Below are 20,837 nucleotides of genomic sequence, written 5' to 3'. Positions count from 1 at the left end.
CACTTGCCCCGGTCTGTCGGTCCATTAGAGACCCATCCACGCTGATCTTCGGCCAATCCCTTTTCGGTGGATTCCAAATCTCGGGTAAGATTCATATCCGATCTATATAACACAAAGTTACATGAACCACACACAAATGTCGAGCTCGAGCCAAGTAAAATCCGAGAGGCTCACTTATCCTCAGGCAGTGTGTGGGCCGAATTTGAGGCCCATTGGGCTTGTTAGGACCCAAGTGTCGAAGAATTACGTGGGGGCAGGCCTAGTTTAACCATTGCGCTGCTCTTGGAAAGTTCCATTAAGCCCGTATATGATTCGAATTTTGTGATCAAGTCCCAGAATGATGCGGCGCCACGTCATCAAACCGCAAGAGATATTAGTTTGTTTCGCGAAAAATAAATAATTCGAAAAACGTTTTTTGAAAAACGATCGTTATATCATTTACAAAAATAAGTGAATGAAAAACATTCTCATCGTCCTTACCCAAAAAAAAAAAAAACATTCTCATCGTCCACGAAAATATTTAGACATGAATTATCGCGAACATATTTTTTATTAACTAATTATTTTAAGTGATACAAGCGATTATTTTCAGGAAAATGCTTTGACAAATCATCTGCATCGGTGGTTTATGCGATTTGAGTACGCGGCGATGTTTTAGTTTTACATCATTAAGGAAAAAATTCTACACGACACGCGAACGCACGTGTTTATACGAATAGACGTGTTTATACGCACTTAACATCTATCAAAAGACCGTCCATTATTTGACAACATAACAATCTTAGAATAATGTTGGAGCCCCGTATGTTAATTATTTATTTAGTTAATAATGTGGTCGATACAGAGGCTTCTGTCTCTCCTTCCAACGCTTCATTTTCGATGGTGATGTTTTTCTGGTTACCCTTTTGGATCCACTCCCAGGCTTTATCTAAAAAAAAAAATTGGTGTTCTTGCTCGTGGTTACTTTTTCAGTGATTGGGATTATGCAGCTTATAACATTTAGTTGTGTCACTATAGTCAATGAAAATACACTTCTCGCTTTTGTCGTCCGACTTCTTCCTCCGTTCATCTAGTATATGGGATATATCACGTACCCAAATACTCGTAGGAACGAACCATCGGTCTCGCTAACTTCAATAACCATAAATTCCAAATTTCACTCCAGTTCTTCTAATTCATGAGTTCCGAATTCAATTAGCTCCTTAACCCAGCTTAGCCAATTCCTACTGTTGGGCCCCACCAAGGTGCCCAAACCCTTGCCGGTCCGCCTAGCAGCGACACTCTCCTCCCCTCCAAAGCGCCATCATCATCATCAAGTCTGGTTAGGCACCTGCACTTATCATGATAATGGCAATCATGTTCGTCGAAAAGGAACTCGGTTTTGACTTTTGCCATTGACTAGATTCTCTCTCTCTCTCTTCGGTGCGGGGGCCATCACAGTCGGTATGGATATCACCAAAACTTTGTTCAAACTTTAGGTTATCTGTTCCTGAATAGACCCAAAGCAAAAGCTTCTTTTTCCTTTGAATCAGTCAAAACTAAACACAGGAGAGAGAGAGAGCGAGAGAGAGAGAGAGAGCTCAATGGGATGGAAGCTTTGTCAACTGTTCGAATCCAATGAATCTGCTTCATCTTTGCCTTCTACTTTTGCATCATATTCGATTTGTGGGCAAATAAAGCTTTGATCCTTCGGTTGTTTCCCTCCCTGAATTGGATCGTAGTCGTCCTAGTCTTGAACGAATTCTCGTGATTCGGGACAATATCGAAAGCCGAAGAGGGTTGGTAGCAGCTCGGGATGCTTCGGCTTCTCGAGCTACATTACCTTTTCTGCTATGGATGACAAGCATATGTTGCAGTGAAAATAAACGATGACATGATGATGCTGTACATATAACGTCATTATACGCATCCGGTGAATCAAAATTGTATGTTCTTTACGAGCATAGAAGATGTCCGCAATTCATGGCAAGTCGAGCCGACCCTATCGATAAGAGTATAACCAGCTTATTCTTTTTTCTTCATCAATCATAACGACCTCAAGATTATCATCTCTCCCCACCAAATTTCACGACGAGTCAGTCGCGCGCCGATTGAAATGGAATCCGAAAAAGAAAGAGAAAAACGGGCGCGAAAGGTCGTAAAGATAACGGCTAGATTCTCTGACCTGTAACAGTTGCTGTTTTTCCAAACCTACGATAGCCTAGATTTGGCATGTCCAAGGTAAAATCTAACTGGAACCAGGAGGATGAACAGAAAACTTGTCACCAGTACAAATCTCGGATGGTAATAACCAGAGCAGAATATGGAATATCTCGAATTTCTGTAACTGGAATGTCTTGAAAGATCGGATTTTTATCTCCCCTGACGTGGACTTTCCTTGCAGACATTGCCCTTATCGTGGGGCCTGATGCCACCACAGTCTGTCTTCTTAGTTTTCCTTCATCTTCTATAAAATGAGTCAAAGCACTCACCTTTCGCGAATCACTCTCCTGTTCATAGCTTCAGGGTCAGTTCTCTCCCATGGAGGAGCTGGAGCTGGGCTCTCTTTGGGGCCACCCACATGTAAGTCACTCTCCATTCTCGTTGTCCCCAGTCTTGCCTTGCTTCAGTGTGTCTTTTAATGTCTGAATGCCATTAACTTCTGCTAAAAACTGTTTGGCTCTCATTCAAACGCTTCTGTTTTCCGGCCGAAGAACGGGATGTAACGCCTTGTTTTGTTGGAAATTCGAATGTCGAAGAGAAAAGGAGTAGAAATTTTGGCAGAAAGTTACTAAGGTCTAGGATTTCGACAAAAAAGAGGAAGAGGAAGAGGATGTCGCAGAGTCGGCTTTTAGGGTGCACTTGCTTCTTGTAGCTTCATCCGGAGCATCTCATGCATACAATTTGTCACACACATCTCAGTTTCTTGTGGCGAGATCGTTCTGTGGCATCAGTTGGCAAGGTAGGATATGTTCATTCTCATCTCCGTTATCGAGGTGATTGACCACTGCAAAAATTAACCGTGAGTGAGTTGGATTCAGACTGTCGAGTCTGTACTGAAACCCACTTTAAGTACGAAAGAAAATTGCCAACTGCAATTTAGTTTGCTCATCGTGATTCGATCTACCTGTCCAGTCGAACAGTTTCTCCGAATTGTAGTCTAAATTAACCACCAAGGTGAGGATCTGAATGCGTCAGTTGGCCGTTGCAACATAATACTCAATCCGAGTTTGAAATTGTTGTCGCTAGACTAGATATTTATGGAGCTCTCGATCGTCGTAGCAGAAGCTTAGGCATTTCAAAGAGGTTGGTAGGTGTCCCTATCTGATCTGCATCTTTTTTTCTTTCTTTGGTTGAAAGCATTGACTTCTAGTTTGATTTTCCTTTTTGGTTGCAATACTTACGAAGGTTTTTCTTTCTATTTCTTCTCTGCATGACTATGTTTATTGTTCTTTATTCGTCAAAATCCTGTTTCCGATAGTGCGGCGAACAGAGTAAATCAGGATGCAGATTCTTCGTGATGAGTCAATCTTCTTATGAATCCTCCTACACACAGAAGCCAACACATTGCTTCCTTTTTCGTACCTTTTCAATTTGACAGAGCATGGATGAACTGAAGCAGCTGATCCTGTATAACACCACTGAACTCGAGTCTGAGAAAACAAAAGCTTTCGAGGAAGCGAGAAAGAACCAGGAGAATTTGAAGCATCTGCTTAGTCTCCTGAAAACAGCGTACCAGGAAAGAGATGAAGCAAGAAATCAGCTGCAGAAACTCCTCAGAAATATCACTCCTGGTCCTTGCCCTTCAGGATTCCGTTGGAGCTTCCTAGTACCACTAAGAGCGAACCCAGTGACAGACCGAACCCATCGCACCCCCGCATTGAATGACCCCTATCTACTGCATCGCTCTTCAGCCTCTCATTCTCCGCTCGGGGCAACTCCTCCGTCGGATTTCCTGAATGCTGACGTGGCCGGTTCAAGTAATGGTCTGCGCCATGTCTCTAGCACTCCGGGCTTTTTAAATTCGGGAGAAGCCGATACTGTCGATCGAGCTTTGGATGTGATTGATGATCTTGTTGTGGGAAAAGCACTTCCTGAGAAAGGCAACTTCTTGCAGGCCGTGATGGAGGCAGGTCCACTCCTGCAGACACTTCTTTTGTCAGGGCCTCTTCCTAGGTGGAGGAATCCTCCTCCCCCGAAACTCTTCAACATTCCACCAGTTAACATCACCGGTTATGACCCTTTGTCGAGTGTGCAGGCTCACATTTCGGACTCGACTACCGCAATTCGGAGATTCACGAGCCCGTCGCCGAATCTCGAAGCAGCAGAAGTGTCTCCTGGGACGTGCTCGGGGTCGATGCCTAATTTAATTGCTAGTTATCCTGGTTCGCCCCCAGGGAACAACCAGATTTTGTTAGCAGGTGTTAGCATGACCACCAACAGCCAAATACACACTAGCTATAAACGTTCGAAAACGAAGTCGCTGAACTTTTTTCCTTGATAGGAAATATTATCCAAATTTGGAAGTTATTTTTCGTTAGCTAAGCGAAAAGACGTCCCCCTTGAGGCTTGAGGTTGATAACTGTAAATGCACTAATCAATTGTTATAGCCAGTTTTGAAGATAGTGCTGGATTCGTTGTGCTTCCTGCTTCTTACAGAAACCTATGAAGTTCGACTCTCCTTTTCTTAGAGGAACATGTGTAATCCCAACCTCTGTAGACAGCTATAAATTATAACATATGTTTCGCACTGGATGTTTTCTTTCTTTGGTTTCAAACCAGGTGTTTGCTCCCCAAATTTGTGATAGTAAATCAGGATTCTATACAGTCTAATAGCAACAGCAGGATCCTGAAACACAAACTAGAAGGACTAGGCCATATTAATGGCATGATAAAATGCCTAGTCTTTTTCTGAAGGGGCCAAAGCACAACATACCCCTTGGTTACCCACCGATCGGTGTTCCTTTCACGAGAGGTCCTGGATTCAAAACTCCTCGGCGCCGGTGTCCTAAGTAAGAGGTCGTGGTGGTGGGCTCCTGCGCTAGCCTCTCCCGAGGACTAGTCGTGCTCCACCGTTGTGTTGAGCGAAGTTCGCCGGCCACGCGAAACCTCGGTCATAAAAAAAAAAAAGAAAAAAAAGACATACCCCTTAATTAGTGATAGAAAAGCTTTCGTCTGAAAGTGGTTTGCTTCCCTATAACTGGGTTGAGATTCTAATGCTTAAGATTGATTCCCAGGCAATTTAAGATTAATCGGTTCACTTCCAAGCGATCAACAGTACAAATTTAACACGAGGGAGGATGGGTGGACCCCATCAGCGACCGGCATTTGAATAGAGTTGTTGTTGAAGAAACATCTGCACTTACGTATTCTGATTTTGCTTCGTTGCAAGTCTAATGACTCCACCTGAAATCTGAATTTTCAGAAACGCCAAAAATATTTAAATGACAGGTCACATTACAGATGAGTCTCCATTCTCAACACCTCCACAAAATTGTCTTCACTAAGAGAAGAATGATGATCAGAATGAAAAACCAATTCCAACTTAAATAATGCCGATTTTGTTCGCCACATCCAGACCATCGTAGTCGGGAGTCAGCCTAACATATGCCTTCTTCGTACCGTCAGGCCTGCATCACAACAAAGATTGACATTGGTTCCGTTATTTTCAAAATTACCAGGAACAGAAAGAACAAGTTGCACTTCGAAAAAGCAAATCGTAAGACAACCAAAAACCGGATTAGAAGATAGAAGAGGTAATCCAATTCTTACTTTCATGGGTTAGAGCAGTTCATACAAGAAAACTGCTTCAAGGCAAAATAAGCTCTCATAGAATGGCACACGAATCACAGTTCGACACACCAAGGCGGTCACAAAACAATAGGCCTTAGCACCAGAACACAATATCCATAGGCGGGCCAAAATGGTCTACCAAAAGTCTAGTGGCTCTTCTTATTTCCTCGACGGTGAAATGCATATACACAATCTACGAAATTCAAAGAGACTCCATGATTTTACATAACTGAAATTTTAAAAATCACGACAACCATGCCACATCCAAGTTCATACAAAACCATATAGGAAAACATCAAAACCGACAACGTGAACGTGTGTTGATAGGACTTCATGGAGCCATCTCTTATTCAATTAAGAACTCTAAGAGGAATGTGTTTATCCATTGGCAACAAACTAATATCTACACATCTAGCTCTGTAACAATCAAGTGTATGCTCCTCTCAATTACCTAGATGAACATGACAATACTACGTAGGGTGCAGTACTGAAACCATCCTACATACAACTACCTAGTCAGCAGCTATAAGGGATTACCTGATCAAGGTGTTAACTTTCTTGGCTTGAATATCATACATTTTCTTGACCGCATCCTTGATCTTCTTCTTATCAGCTCGGATGTCTACGATGAATACCAAAGTATTGTTGTCTTCAATCTTTTTCATTGCAGACTCAGTAGTGAGGGGATACTTGAGGATCTGATAATGGTCGAGCTTGTTCCTCAGCGGAGCGCTGATGCGAGGATATTTGGGATTTCTTTCCTTCTTCAGTGTCCTTGGCCTGTGAAAGGTAACTGAAGTCCGGATCTTCTTAGCCTTCTTCTTAAAGGTTGGTCCCGATTTGACAGCTTTTGCAGCCTTCAAGGCCTGAGCCTTTGGATCAGACTTCTTCGCATTGTCACCTGCAGGTGACAAGACACATCAGATGAGTTTCTAAGGTTGAAATCAAAACCAGAAATCCTCAAATAATCCGAAGGAGAGTATGTTTGCTGGTGAACCCCTCCAACAGCAAACCAGCTATCCCCACACAAAATTACACGACGGACATGGTCACTTTCAGTTCATGTAGCAATGATACATAGTTACAAGTTGCAGAGGGGAACTTTTAGCCTCAAGAATAGCAAAAATTATAGCTTCGCATTCGCAACATATATGAATCATTCTACCCAATCATTTCAAACATCAAGAAACGCTAATATCTACCCAATGACAGACGCTGAGGAATTCATAGACACTGGGCAGTGGCATCTTGCGATTGGCTGAGGCAGCGAAGAAACCACAAAACCATTGTGGCGGTATTTCTATGCAGTGACACCGGGTGATATTCCCAAACCCACCGCCCCTTGGCAAACACTTTCCCTCGGAATAAACCGACACGCAATATACTAACTAAGGATGTCTGCGCACAAGACGCATATATGCGCACCCTAGATGGCTCTGCCCGAGCTAAAATCGCACTACTACAGAGCTGAGCTAAAACGCAATACGAGGCAAACGTTAATCCGTGCCGCTAAACCATCGCCGCCATGGACAGTAACGAAGCTCATTCACTAAATCTCGAGCGATGGCGAGCGTACACGCAGAGAGGCAGGAGTACAGACGGGCAAATTCGTGAGTACCTTTAGCAGGGGCCATGGCGGTTGGAGAAGGTCTCGGGATCCTTCGAAAACCCTAAAGACAAATGCAAGACAAGAAGCCATCAGCACAACTTCCATTCGCGTCGAAGACATTGCTAGGGGGTAGAGAGAGAGAGAGAGACCTGCGGCCGGTGGCTTGGGTCGGAGACGTCGTCTAGGGTTTCTTCTGAGGGAGAAGAAGATGGGGATTATATAGTAAGGGCCACCCACATATTGGGCCGTTTGAGCTTTTTGGGCCCGCATTTCGGTTCCTTAATCGGGATGTTTGGTTTGTGCACGTCGGAGATTCATGCTTCCGGAAGCTGCTAGCTTGATAATCTGATAGTATTGTTAGTTATTTTTTGCTACACGATTTTTCAATCAATGAGTGTTTTATACAAAACGCATATGTGTAGTTAAAACTATACAGTCCTTAACAGTATTGTCAGAAAAGTATTTCCCAAATACAAAAAACGAAGGAAGAGAAAAACTGAGATTTTTCCATAAATGAACGAGTATAATCACAGATATGTACATCACTAGAGAAGAAATTGCATCTCTGTGCTCATGCAATAGAGCGTCCTTTGAATGATCACCCCCCATCCATCCTCCATCATCTGTAGTGTGGTCGAATGTCTATGCAGGATCAAGTGGTCCGACGAATTGCGTCACCATATAAAACAACCTCAAAAGTTCCAAATCCTATTGTGGTACGAATGAGTGGCCGTTGGCGTTACTGAGGCCGTTCGCCTTTCACGAAGCCCCCATTGAATCGTCCTCGCCCGTATCTGGATCGACGAATCCGGAAAGCGGCTCTGGGATGTCGGAGCCGTAGATATGGCCCATTTTCATGCGCTTCGTCTCCAGGTACCTCTTGTTTTCCTCTGTGATGGGTGTCAGCACAGGAACCCGGCCGATCACGGCCAATCCGTAGCCCTTCAGACCGGTGAACTTGGCTGGGTTGTTAGTCATCAGCCGCATGGTTCGAACTCCGATATCCCTCAGAATCTGATCCGTTTCCCATATTGCAGAACTTAGAAGCATGGTGAAAAGACAATATGGCAAGGCACAAGGATCATCAATTGACTGGAGAAACCAAAAAACTACTATGTACAGTTGCAGCAAGCAACAGTTCCAGTTTTGACTCAGGACACTCCTTTTGTACATGATCCGTAGGAAGATTGCTTTCACGCTACTTGCAAACTAAACGAATTCATCTTTCACCATATGTTTCGTGATCAGAAGATTCGTACAAATTTCCGATACCATTCGACCGTATATTGCTTAGCTATGATGTTATCGGTTATTCTGAGCATCATTGACATAAGCAGCGTTCTTCTCAGACTTATTTTTGTTATATGCTGAGACACGGACTGACTTAACGGCACCTAACAGTTCTCGGCACAGATGCTTCATTCTAGATTATCATCTTCCTCTTCAGGTAATTTGAGTAGAACTCCCACTGTCCTCCTCCTATTATATATTTACTTGTCCTTCCATCAATCTGACCTTGCTAATGATGAAATGAACTAAGAGAAGAAGGTGAAGTGCACAGACCTGGGCACCAATGCCATATTCCCGAGCATCGACGGCTAACCCGAGTTCTAGATTAGCTTGAACTGTATCGTGGCCTTGGTCCTGCAAATTATACGCCTGCAGCTTATGGCCCAGGCCGATCCCTCTTCCCTCGTGACCTCGGAGATAGACTACAGCTCCCCTTCCAGCTTTCTCTATCAATTGCATTGCCAAGTCCAACTGGTTCCCGCAATCACACCGAGCCGACCCAAATATATCCCCTGTTAGACACTCGGAATGAACCCTCACTAGGACATCTTCCCCATCACCGATGTTCCCCTGATTATTTCATGCAGATAATCGAGAGTATCGCGTAAAAGCATCAGACAACCGATGTACTAGGGATCACATAAGAAGTGAGCTTATAACTCGGATGCTACCTTTACGACGGCTATGTGTTCGGTCCCGTCAAGCTTGGAGCGGTAGCAGTAAGCTCGGAATAATCCCCACCTAGTAGGCAAACGCGAAATGGCGGTTCTTTCGACCAGTTTTTCCCTCTTTCTTCGGTACCTGAGGGAAGGACCCCACAACCGATCATGAGTATAAACAAAAAGGATGATCTCTCATTACCATAAAACAGATCAAAATTGCATTGTCACCAAATTGCTACATATGTAGTATATTGATGTTACAGTGTTTTAATAGTTTGAATGGTACTGATCAAACCCAGAAGATATAGGGTGAAGAAATGAATCACATCAGATAATTCCGAGCATCACCCTCTAAGTAAGATGAGCTCATGCATATAATTTTTCATACTGAGTCAATCTTTTGGTCTAAATGTTAACCTTTCTGTTCGGCGAATTCCCTCGATCAATCTCTTTCGGGTGATTTCGTCTCAGCAAAGGAAATTTGTGGATGTAGTAGAAAAGAGATCCTTGAGTAATTGAAGGGAAAATTATATTATGGTAACAAATGATGCATCACCTAATCAAATCTGTTATTGAAACAACTGGGAGGCTGTACTGCAATGCCAGCTTTCTCAAGCTGGGGAGAGAAGCCATGGAACCATCTTCTGCATCCATCACAGCCGAAAGAAGAGAAACCGGTCGCAGGCCGGCGAGCATAACTAAGTCCACCGAAGCCTCGGTATGACCAGCCCTTCTTAGGACACCCCCATCTCGGTACTTGAGAGGAAACACATGGCCCGGCCTTCTGAAGTCTTCTGGCCTGGACTTGGGAGATGAAAGAGCGAGAACCGTCCTCGCCCTATCAAAAGCAGAAACCCCTGTCGACGTGCCCGATTTTGTATCCTGTGCAGGCGGCAGGACGTAACTGGTGTTATCTTCATCATCGTCAACTACTCTTGACAGCTTTCTGAAGTGGCAGATACAGTCGATGCATGCAATGAAAACTCAAGAAAGCTGCATGATTAAAGGCCATACCACGGTGATCGTGAAGGTGGGAGCAGAAGAGTCCTCTTCCTCGGTTTCAGGGGACATAAGAGGAAGCTTCAGTCTCTGCAGATCCTCCTCTTTCATGCCGACAGAGATTATTCCGGAACCAATCTTCACCATGAAGGCCACATCGCGAGGAGTTGTAAGAGTGGCTGCCATGACAAGGTTTCCTTCAATATTCCCACTTTCATCATCTACCACAATCACAATCTAAAAACGGGCAATGATGGTTAACATTATGTTCATCGCGCTCAGGCCAAGTACAGAAAGGAAACAGAAAAGGTTCATTGAGTTTGGAATTTAACAGATATCTCTGCATAATTGCAGAATCCATTACGATATGTCGCTAGGCTGTACTAATATTGTTCATCTAATATCTGTCAGTTTCCAGCTCACGGACAAGTATAGCTAACTTTCTTCTGCATAAACTCTTGAAAGTAGCGAAACGAAATCTGCAGAAGTAATGCGAACCAACTAGCACGTTCTCTGACCTTTCCTTCACGCAGAGAATTAAGCGCCTGCTCAATCGAAGAATACCCTTCTGACGGGCAATCGGGATCACCCTCGGCTTCGCTGACGAAGAAATCGATCATCTCCTGAGTGATCTCGGCATCCACAGTCCCAAATGGCGCCCAAGCCGAATCCTCGAGAGCGCTCAACAGAGAACCATTTTCAGTTCCCTTCACCGTGCTCTCGTCCAACAGGTCCCCTGCCTCGCTTCCTACAGCCCAGCAAGCAGAGTTCAGCCCCTGCTTCCTGTACACTCCAATCTTCGCACTCTGGTGAGCTGCGAGAAGCTCACGAACGCTGCAACAACAGAACAAGAACCCCATCATCATCATCATCATCTTCATCCATTAACGAGCAAGTGAAACATCAAAGGGCGAGCGAAACAAGCCATCGTTTTGGTGAATTCGACCTCGACTTGATGGCCACGCGATGGGGAAAGGGGCGAGGGAACAGAATGCATTCCATGAACCGCAACAGCAGTTCGAAAGACGTGCTTTGGCGATTTGGAGCTTGTTGTTCGGTCCGATTTCTTGATGAACTTTTGCCTTCATGATTCTACGTGCTGAGTGAATATAAACAAGGAAGTACGGCCTTTGGTTCTGGATATGCTCGTGGACGTCGCCGAGACCGTTATCTGGAAGTTTTAACTGGAATTGTACGGAGTCATCCTAATCACGTGCCCCACGAATCACCATTGCAGTTGAAAGATAACTTAGGGAGCATATGGCAACACTTCTATTTTAGAAATTAACTTCTTGACAAAAATTGATTTTTCTATTTCTGCTTCTGAGCAGAAATTGATTATTCTGCTTCTATTCGATAAATTGATTTCTAATTAGAGAAAAGTATTTGATAACAAGACAAAATTTCTGCTTCTGGAACAAAAATTCGTGTGATAACGATTGAAAACTTTTACGGTGGGCGACGACGATTGTCGACGACAGCGGTAGGGGGTGGTGGCGAGTGGTTGTTGGCGGTGGGCGGTTGCGGGCGATGGTCGTCGACAGTGGTCGATGCGTCAGGCGGCGGTGGGTGGCGGGGTGGCGAGCTACAGGGGCCGGCGGTTGTCGGCAGGGGGCGGCAACGGCAGCTAGTAGTGGGTGGCGATAGCCGACGGTGGTTGGCGAGGGCCAACGGTGGATGGTGGCGGCGGTTGGCGACGACGGCCAACGGGAGGAGTGGCGGCAAAGTTGCATTAGGGCAAAGTGAGAGAGGGCAAGGCCGACAAGTGCTACTGTTGAGATGAGAAGTAACTTTTTTTTAGCTTTTGGAATGGGCTCAAAAATAACTTCAGAAGTAAAAATTTAAAGCAAATAGATTTCCGTTTCAGAAGTTATATTAACAAATCGATTTCTGATTATACTTCAGAAGTGTTACCATATGCACCTAGCTTTGCAAGTTATCCATTCCCTTTTTTCCGATGGTTCATGTTTTTTCTTAAAGGACAATGATGGGCTGAATTTTTCCTCAATGGTTGAATGTCCTCCTAAACATTATTTTTATGCAACATAGCCTCCGAAATCTTCGAAATTAGTTCACTATAGTCCTTTCGTCAGCTGCGGTTCCACTTCATGTGGTTTTTCCTTTACGTGAATCGCCGTGTAATTGATGCTAGGGCAAAAGAATGACATGGATGCCCGAGCGGCACGGTCCATGTCGTTTCACAAGCTAATTTCCGATCGCTGTAATAGATTGTGCCGTGCATATGTATTCAACATCGTTTGCTATTCCAAGAGTCGAATTTAGTACATCACCGACGTAAATATATTCATTTTCAAAATTGACTTTTGATTGTGTAGTGACCATATCAAAACTATCATCCCATTCCCAACTCGTAATTTCAATTAAATATTTCACAAAACAAACATTAAGAGTTTCATAACTTTTGTATGGCCCTCATTTAAGGGCCATCACTTTTTTTTTTCCTTACTTGAGTGCCACAAAACTTTAAAAATCAATCAATAAAGTGCCAGCAGCGATTTGTCTCGCTGGAAAATTTGATGAGGCATTAATCAAGAACATATTGTCTGACGTGGCATGCCAGTTAGTTGAAGTCTGCAATTAAGAAGGCAAACGAAGTTATTTGGACACTAATTGAACAACTCTAATATAATTTAACGAATTGGGGGCCAAAATTCAACTTCCTTCTTCAAAAAACCCTGATGGAATCCCAATTCTTCAAACTGGTCAACTCATCTCATCAAATTCATATTGGGGAGCGAAAGCAAGACAAATGGCTCACGATTGTATCAACCAGCAATCCTGCGGCAGAGAAGGGAGGGGTTTCGGCAGCGGCGGTGGCGGCGGTGGTGGGAGGGAGAAAAGAGAGATGAGAGGGTCGAGGGAGGAGGAGGTGGGCTTCAAGAGTGAGGGGGAGGTCGTTGTGGAGGAGGAACTAGTGGGCGGCGTTGTTGAGGAGAGAGATGACCAGCTTCAGGTGGTCGTTCCGATGTTTCTTGGTCTTAGGCCTGGTGGTGGCTGAGTTTCCGCCACCACCGATAACCGATTAGTGATGGCACAACGGAGTACAAAGCTTATTAATGGAGGAGAAAGCTTATTTCGATTCCCATTCCCACGAGTTATTTCTGTCTAGAAATAGATTTTTTTATTTTTATTTCCTAGACGAGTTTTTAAGTAAAGAAACACATTTGACAATGATACAAATTTTTTATCGTTGCCGGTCATCGGGTCTCGGCCAACAGATGGCAGCCCGCGACCGGCGGATGGATACCAGCGATTGACGGACGAATATCGACAATCAACGATCGACGGATGGATACCGACAATAGGGAGGTGAGAGAGAGACTACACGTGATAGAGAGGGAGTGAGCGATGAGAAGAATTTGTTTTGTTTTAGAAATAAAAAAAGTAGAAATTTTCTAGATCTCATTTCTGTTTCAACCTATTTCTAGGCTAAAACTTTGTCCTGAAAATAGGAAAATAAAATTGTTTTACCAAACGGATTCCGTTCCGGGAACAAAAAAATAAAAAAATCGAGAAACGGAATGGTTATCATTCGCGTCCTAAGTACTTTTTTTGAAGACCTTGATTCACGGGTCAACCTATGTAGCATCAACACTCTTCAAGGGCCTTCATGTCGTGTTCGATACTCTGACACTCTCCAACAGGCAACCGACACGTGGTTAGCGCTCTAAACACGCCAAAGACATGAGAGTCCAATATCTCAACATACAATTTTGACAGGCACATGGTCAATTTTAAGCATTTTTAATAAATTATGGGTCAAAATGCAAATTTATTAAAACTATACATACTTAAGTTATATACACAGCCATCCCAAAATTAATATATGTAGCCGAGTCTAAAAAAATCTAGTCGTGAATCCCTAACAAAAAAAAAAGAAGAAACTCACCGCTAAAATTTTCTAATATACTATACATTTAATATATAACGTATCCCAACGTATCGAAATTTTCTATTTTTTTAAAAATTACGTGTCGGCGTGTCATGTCGTGTCTTATTGTGTAGCGTGTCACGTATTACGTGTCGGTGCTGCATAGTTTTCCTTTTCATAATCCATGGCCAATATTTGGTACAGGCCACGGCGCAAAGGTCCAATGACCTCTCAGCTTGTCCTTTACTATATGGAAGCTGAATATCGATGTGGTCCATTTGCGATCGCAAGCGGCAAGGACAGGGGGGACTCGTGGACTTAGATCGGATCCGATCGGATCGGATTTCTTCCATACTCGAGGTGGGCTTACAAATCACAAAACAGAGATCTTAGTTTGTCCGAATCATGTTGGCCGGGAAATCTTCCCCGTGTGGCGAAATCGAAAAGTTCCCGCAACAGCAATCCAAAATCATCGACAAAGTTTTAAGGATTTAATAGCATTTTCTTTGTGATTTTTCCCATTGTTATTGCATGATAACAAGGTTCGAACACAAAGAATTTACAAAATCGCTCGGACCCATCTTCTCCTGCTGACGTGGCAGCCATTAGCTCCCTTTTGAATTTTGTTCCCGAGAAACGGAAGTCAAACAAAAAAGAAATGAAGAAGTTAGAAAACGAAACTGAACGAAGAGAAATAACCGGCGTCCGTAGCAGAGAGACAGCAAAGAAGACGATCATCATCGTCACGAGTAACTACTCCCTCTAATCGAATCGGAGTTCGCTCGAGCTTCTCTCCCTCCCCGCGTGCCCCAGCAGAGATCGATCGGTCGTTCGGTCGGTCGGCCGTCGAGGGCTTCGATTTTGGCTGCTCGGCAGTCGTGGAAAGCATCGGCTTTCTCCTTTGTGAAGCGGTTCAGGCTCGAACATCTGTTGCTGGCCGATGCGGCCTTGAGAGTTGTTGATTTTTCAGGGAGAGATTTGGATGGTTTATGGCCGAAGAACTGACGGCACCGGTGGAGAGAGAGAGCGAGGGCAAGAGCAAGCTATGGAAGGGCGTTTTCGCCGTCACCGGAATCATGACGACTCTCGTCATCTATGGACTTTTGCAGGTTTCTAATTTCGTATCTTCTAAATGAATGCATCTCGACGTGTTGACTACGTTTTCCTTTTGGTGATGCGGGAAAATTATCATCAGTGGAGCTGGATTTTGGCGTCAATAGGGAGAACGTATCGTGCATTTCTCATCAACGAAATTAATTCGGCGGTTCATGCGACTTTATCAACTAGTTAATTGGCCAGTGTTTTTAGATTAGAAGTGTAGATGGAGATACGCTGGCTCGAATTGAAGACTTGCTATGTGGATCGCGTTGATACTCTGACCTAATTGTTTTAGGAAATGCTGAGTTTCTGACAGTTCATTGAAAATGTTGAAATCATTTTATTGGATCTTCGAACCGACCAGTTTGAACTGGTTTTGGGCTCTCTCATTCAAGTTTTTTAGCTTGAGAGCTAATTTGGGGTTGCTCCGGAAGGTGGGCTTGTGCTAGCATCCTTTGATGGCGAATGGCCATGCTATGGGATCATCCAGCTCGAATAAATTTTTTTTTAAACTACTTATGGGGCGCAATTTTATGTGGGGATTCTGCCGAGAGAGCACTGAGAGCAGTTGAAAGTGTGTAGAGTGTATATATATCCAGCAGAGTTTGCTTCAGGGGTCATTAAGTTATTTTCTTTAATATGTTCTTTTTATGGCTACAGTTATCTAGCTCGCTGATAATAAATTCAATCTGCAAGTAATTATGTTGAAATCTGCACCTTTTGGAATTGAGAGGCTGTTTTCCTTTCCGGACCTTTCAAACAGTTTCATTTTCTCTTTTTTATTATTCTTATGTTTATGCTCTCTGTACCCCTTTATGTTTTCCATTGTCATCTGCAGTTGCTTATTGTCTTTTGATTTGTTTAAAGTCCTTTCATGCAGGAAAAGATCATGAGAGTGCCTTATGGTGCTGGGGCAGACAGTGAATATTTTAAGTATTCTCTGTTTCTCGTGTTCTGCAACCGTATCACTACATCTGCTGTTTCTGCGGGTGTTTTGCTTGTAAGTTTAGATTATCTGCATGCTGCTACGTCGTGTAATTTGTCTATGGGTAATATATGCCTGTTGAGAGGATAACAATATTAGTTGATGCATAAGCTTTTTTCAATAAATGGATGTTACGTAACCTGTGATGGTACAAGAGTAAGCAGCTGGGTATCTTAGGCTGGTTCGGCAAAATATGTTCCCTTATGCATGTAGCAAATTAAATTTGATCAATTTTTCATTATTGCTGCCATTTGTGATCATATCTTTCCTTTTTTCTTAGGCAAGTAAGAAGGCCTTGGATCCTGTTGCCCCAATTTATAAATATGGCATCATATCAATATCAAACATCCTGACAACAACGTGTCAGTATGAGGTAAGATGTGCCATTTTGCTTGATTATATAACTTTTAACAGATTCGCATATTAGCTTTATCGCAAATTTTCTATGCAAGAGGTATGCATTATATCGCATACATAAAGAGATATACATATAAGTGGACATTTCTGACAGCACATGCTTTCTGTAGGCACTGAAGTATGTCAGTTTTCCTGTTCAGACTCTGGCAAAGTGTGCAAAGATGATACCTGTCATGGTGAGCTTAATGTTACCAACACCTTAAGAAGATTGGTTATATCTTTTGCTTTGCACAATAAACCTTTGCTGGAGAAATTTGGATCTCTGTAAACCATGTATCTAATTGGCAAGAGACAAAATTTGTCTGATTAATATAGTTTTGATGTACAATGTCCTAATATCTTCAATTGTATAGATTCGCCTAGGTGGATGCTGCTGTTAAGTGCATCCACCTAACGGTATTCTTAGCACCTTGCTCCTATTTTACTTAGGCGAATGGAGGATTTTGAAACTTTGCTAACTGGACAGTTGTTTGCCACATTTTAAAGACACAAAGCTGTGTCTTTGGAAAAGATACGATCGAGAATGAGTCATATATGCAGATTGCCCACAACCTCGATCATTGATGATCAATATGAACTGCATTTATTCATCATTAAAAGAAACCTGTGTTATTTTCCTACGCTCTTTCCAGTTAATCCAGTAGGTCCACTAAAGATCATAATCGAGTTGTTATGGAGTGGAAAACATTATGATTCATATTTGATTAGGGAATTATTACAAGCTTTGTCCAAGTTCTTGTTAGCGCTAGAAACCTTAGTGTTATATATGTAGGATACATGCTTTATCTTGAGTAGTAATTTGCAAACTGCACTTTTCCATCGATGCTTTGCAGGTTTGGGGAACAGTAATCATGCAAAAGAGATACAAGGGACCGGACTATTTGATAGCTTTTCTGGTGACACTGGGTTGCTCGATATTTATTTTATATCCAGTGAGCAATGTTTTCGACCTATTTTTTTTACCTCTCTCAGTTGTGTTTTGAATTCACTACCTCTATGTTCCTTAGAGTTCCTGTACAATTTAAATGGGTGAAAGAAGTGAGCCTGCCATTGGACTTAACATATAACAAGTTTGGTGGGAGTTTTCATCCCATCTACAGTGATTATTGCACCATACTTTAGAAGCATATTTTATTTAAAAGAAAAGTAGTATTCTCTGCAGTAGTTGATTTGATTTGAGCTTTAGATTTGTATTTTTCAGCTTCTTTACCCGCCTGCTTATAGTTACTTATGTGTTCTAGAAGTTTTAATAGGTAGCATCTACTTTACCCTATTGAACTTCTGCTATACCTTAGCTAAATGTTAAATTAGTTTTTATGTATAGCTGTTATCACATATCATCTTTTCTCCTATTATTGGTACTCATTTTTGTGCAATATGTTAGGTGTCTTAGCTGTAAAAAAATCACTACAATACACGAAGCACCTTGGCTTAAATGACTATTGTTATAGCTTGGCTAGCAAAAAAATGAATTTTGTCGTGTTGTTATTAATTCCTCTCTCCTCAGTATTTATTTCAGTTCTTTGACATGTTGCAGTGTTCTGATCCTATCTAAGCTCATTTTCTAAGGCGTTGCTCTATAACGCAACAGTATCCACCTCGATTTAGTACAGCATTCTAATAACGATTTTCCATATTAGGTTTAGCAGGTCTATTGTTCTACAATTCTATGACCATTGGACTAACTCCTCAAATTCTCCTTTTCACTAACCTTTCGAAATTCTTGCTCTGTACTTGGGACATACTTGTTCTTTGGCATCTGAAAGGTCATAACATCTGAGAGTGAGTGATATAAACCTATGAATGGTAGGCTCAAGAACTTGAATCCATGGTGCTTGTAATGGGATAGCTTCAAAGAACTATTTCTCTACTTTGGCTGATGGCTGTTTGTTTTGCTAGTACTGTTTGGGTGCCACGTCGAAAGATAGTTAAGCGCTGTTCTTTTTTGGCTATCTGGTGGTTCGACTATGCAAATTTTCCAAGTCTCATTTGTCCTTGAAGTGTGAGATTATTGGGTTACTTTTTTTTGCCCGGAGTGAACTAGATGTACTATTAGCTCTAGACTGAGAAAGGAAGAGGCAGATGGTGAAGGGCTAAAATGCATCCTTCCGAACATTCTTTGGTTGGTGTGGAGGAGGAATAGAAGAATTCTAAATTTATTAGATTTCTATTTCCTAGAGGACAGATGGCTCCAAACTGTTAATTTCTATAAAATACTGGATGAGATTTTCATGAATATGTATATGTACTTTTTGCGTTGATTGAGAGAATGATTTGGCAAATTGCTGGATACCCCCCTTGGTGCTTTGTTTCAATATATTGTTTACTCAGATGTCTTCTGATCGAGTTGTTTTTTCTTCTCATTGTAGGCAGGTCCTGATATTAGCCCATACAGCAGAGGAAGGGAAAATACTGTTTGGGGTGCTTCCCTCATGGTCGGTTATCTTGGGTATGTAACCATTCCCTTTCGGTATTTCTTACGTAAGTTTATCACTTTCATTTATGGTTTTCTTTCTGCATTTGCTTTCTTCTGAAAGGTCTGTATCATATTTCATGCATGCTACGTGAGATTTTATGCTTATTTGACACATACTAGCTTGGAGAAGCTGCTCTTTCTATCATATCGATTTTTTGTGTTTGTGACTTGGACAATTATCTGTCGTTTACTAGGTTTGATGGCTTTACTAGCACATTCCAGGACAAGTTATTTAAGGGCTACAATATGGAGATACACAATCAAATTTTCTATACGACAATATGTTCTTGTATTCTCAGTTTGACAGGCAAGTTCCTATTTTTATTGAGTTTGACATCTTCTTCTGGTGGTGTTTTGCTTTCTGCATCTCTAGTGTTGGTGTTTATTTGACTCATGTTTTTGTTTTCTGCCACATTGATTAATGATTAGTGATGTCCGAGTGTGAGTAATAAAATCATAAGATCTCATACTGAAAAATATTCATTGACGGTTGTAATCTAGGTCTTCCGAACATTTTTGGAAGAGATTGATCTTGGGAATGATGTGTCATGACAAAATGCAAATTCTCTACCCTTAATATTTATTGATTGCATGCAATCATTGAACTTTTCTAATTTGATTAGGTATTATCTTACAAGGACACCTTCTTCCAGCTGTGGATTTTGTTTATCGGCATAATGATTGTTTCTTTGACATTGCCTTGCTGTCCACCGTAAGTGATTTTTTCCACTCCTGCTGTAAGTTGTCTAGTTGACTTTTAACGAACAAATCTCTAAATTTACCATGTCTTTAGTGTTTTCTTCTTTTCTTATATTTTGTGCAAAATCCTGCTTTGCTTATCAGGTGGCAACAACCAGTCAATTTTTCATTTCCTACACTATTCGGACCTTTGGAGCTCTCACATTTGCAACTATAATGACCACTAGACAGGTGATATATCTCTGTTCCCTGAAATCATAGGCTCATAAAGGACTCTTTTGACTTCAGTTTTTTTCTGTTGTAGTTGGTCAGCATTTTGCTGTCATGTGTGTGGTTTGCGCATCCTCTCAGCTGGGAACAGTGGATTGGAGCGGTAAGCATCAAGCGGATTCGTTTGAAGCATTTCATTGAATCGCCTCTGACCTAGCTGACTCACTTCTGTTATGTTGAATAGGTTATTGTCTTTGGCTCCCTTTATACGAAAACCTTCCTACGAAAAGTACCTCAACAGGCATCACTCCCCAAGCAAATGCCAAATGGAGCTTCTGGTGCTGTGAAGTCATGAGTATCGGTCACTGCTATCAGGGATTAGTCTTTGGTTAACGAGGTACAGAGCAGCAGCTGTTCGTCTCTAGAGCTGCTGTTACTCTAATTCCGTTCGTGTTTAGTCTGCATTATCAACGCTATGAGAAGCTAAAAGGGATACATTTACAGGACAATGAGTTATACATTAACCAAAGCAAGTAGATATGTTTCTCATTTTTTTGATCTCTCGAACTAATTTTCGTTTTTGAGAGCATATGCTTGTCTGGAATTTTGTGTCACCCAATCATCAAATACTTATTCGTTCCAGAAATAGTCATTTTAGAGCCGAATCTTAATGGGCGAAGTGTATCACTTTGGGTGTTGCCTCCATTGCCTGTTAGTATCAAAATGAT

At 42.2% G+C, this 20,837-nt stretch overlaps 3 protein-coding genes across 4 annotated transcripts; 1 reads left to right on the top strand and 2 right to left on the bottom strand.

Moving 5' to 3' along the window:
* Positions 1–5,380: 5,380 nt before the first annotated feature.
* Positions 5,381–7,618, bottom strand: LOC115736544 (60S ribosomal protein L23a). Its single transcript, XM_030668289.2, has 4 exons — positions 7,531–7,618; positions 7,391–7,442; positions 6,310–6,673; positions 5,381–5,609 (listed from the first exon to the last, which is right to left on the bottom strand). Exons 2-4 carry the CDS (start codon positions 7,404–7,406, stop codon positions 5,525–5,527), a joined length of 465 nt encoding a protein of 154 aa, XP_030524149.1. The 5' UTR covers positions 7,407–7,442; positions 7,531–7,618; the 3' UTR covers positions 5,381–5,524.
* Positions 7,619–7,855: 237 nt separating this feature from the next.
* On the bottom strand, positions 7,856–11,475 carry LOC115736537 (monofunctional riboflavin biosynthesis protein RIBA 3, chloroplastic). Of its 2 annotated transcripts, none has more exons than XM_030668281.2 (7): positions 11,279–11,475; positions 10,851–11,166; positions 10,348–10,569; positions 9,890–10,215; positions 9,343–9,472; positions 8,945–9,241; positions 7,856–8,395 (listed from the first exon to the last, which is right to left on the bottom strand). In XM_030668281.2, the coding sequence occupies exons 1-7, from the start codon at positions 11,332–11,334 to the stop codon at positions 8,141–8,143; spliced, it is 1,602 nt and encodes a 533-aa protein (XP_030524141.1). In that variant the 5' UTR covers positions 11,335–11,475; the 3' UTR covers positions 7,856–8,140. The 2 variants fall into 2 exon arrangements, with proteins under 2 accessions (XP_030524141.1, XP_048139948.1); XM_048283991.1 differs by having other exon boundaries at positions 8,945–9,142.
* A 3,388-nt stretch (positions 11,476–14,863) lies between these two features.
* Positions 14,864–20,770, top strand: LOC115736540 (UDP-galactose/UDP-glucose transporter 5). The gene is made up of 11 exons (XM_030668285.2): positions 14,864–15,333; positions 16,203–16,322; positions 16,588–16,680; positions 16,835–16,900; positions 17,558–17,656; positions 19,094–19,173; positions 19,395–19,507; positions 19,824–19,912; positions 20,044–20,130; positions 20,204–20,272; positions 20,354–20,770. Exons 1-11 carry the CDS (start codon positions 15,214–15,216, stop codon positions 20,462–20,464), a joined length of 1,047 nt encoding a protein of 348 aa, XP_030524145.1. The 5' UTR covers positions 14,864–15,213; the 3' UTR covers positions 20,465–20,770.
* The last annotated feature ends 67 nt before the right edge of the window (positions 20,771–20,837 follow it).

This window comes from Rhodamnia argentea, chromosome 8 (genome assembly GCF_020921035.1).
Source record: "Rhodamnia argentea isolate NSW1041297 chromosome 8, ASM2092103v1, whole genome shotgun sequence".
Taxonomy (NCBI): Eukaryota; Viridiplantae; Streptophyta; class Magnoliopsida; order Myrtales; family Myrtaceae; genus Rhodamnia; species Rhodamnia argentea.
This window is presented reverse-complemented; position numbering and strand designations above follow the sequence as displayed.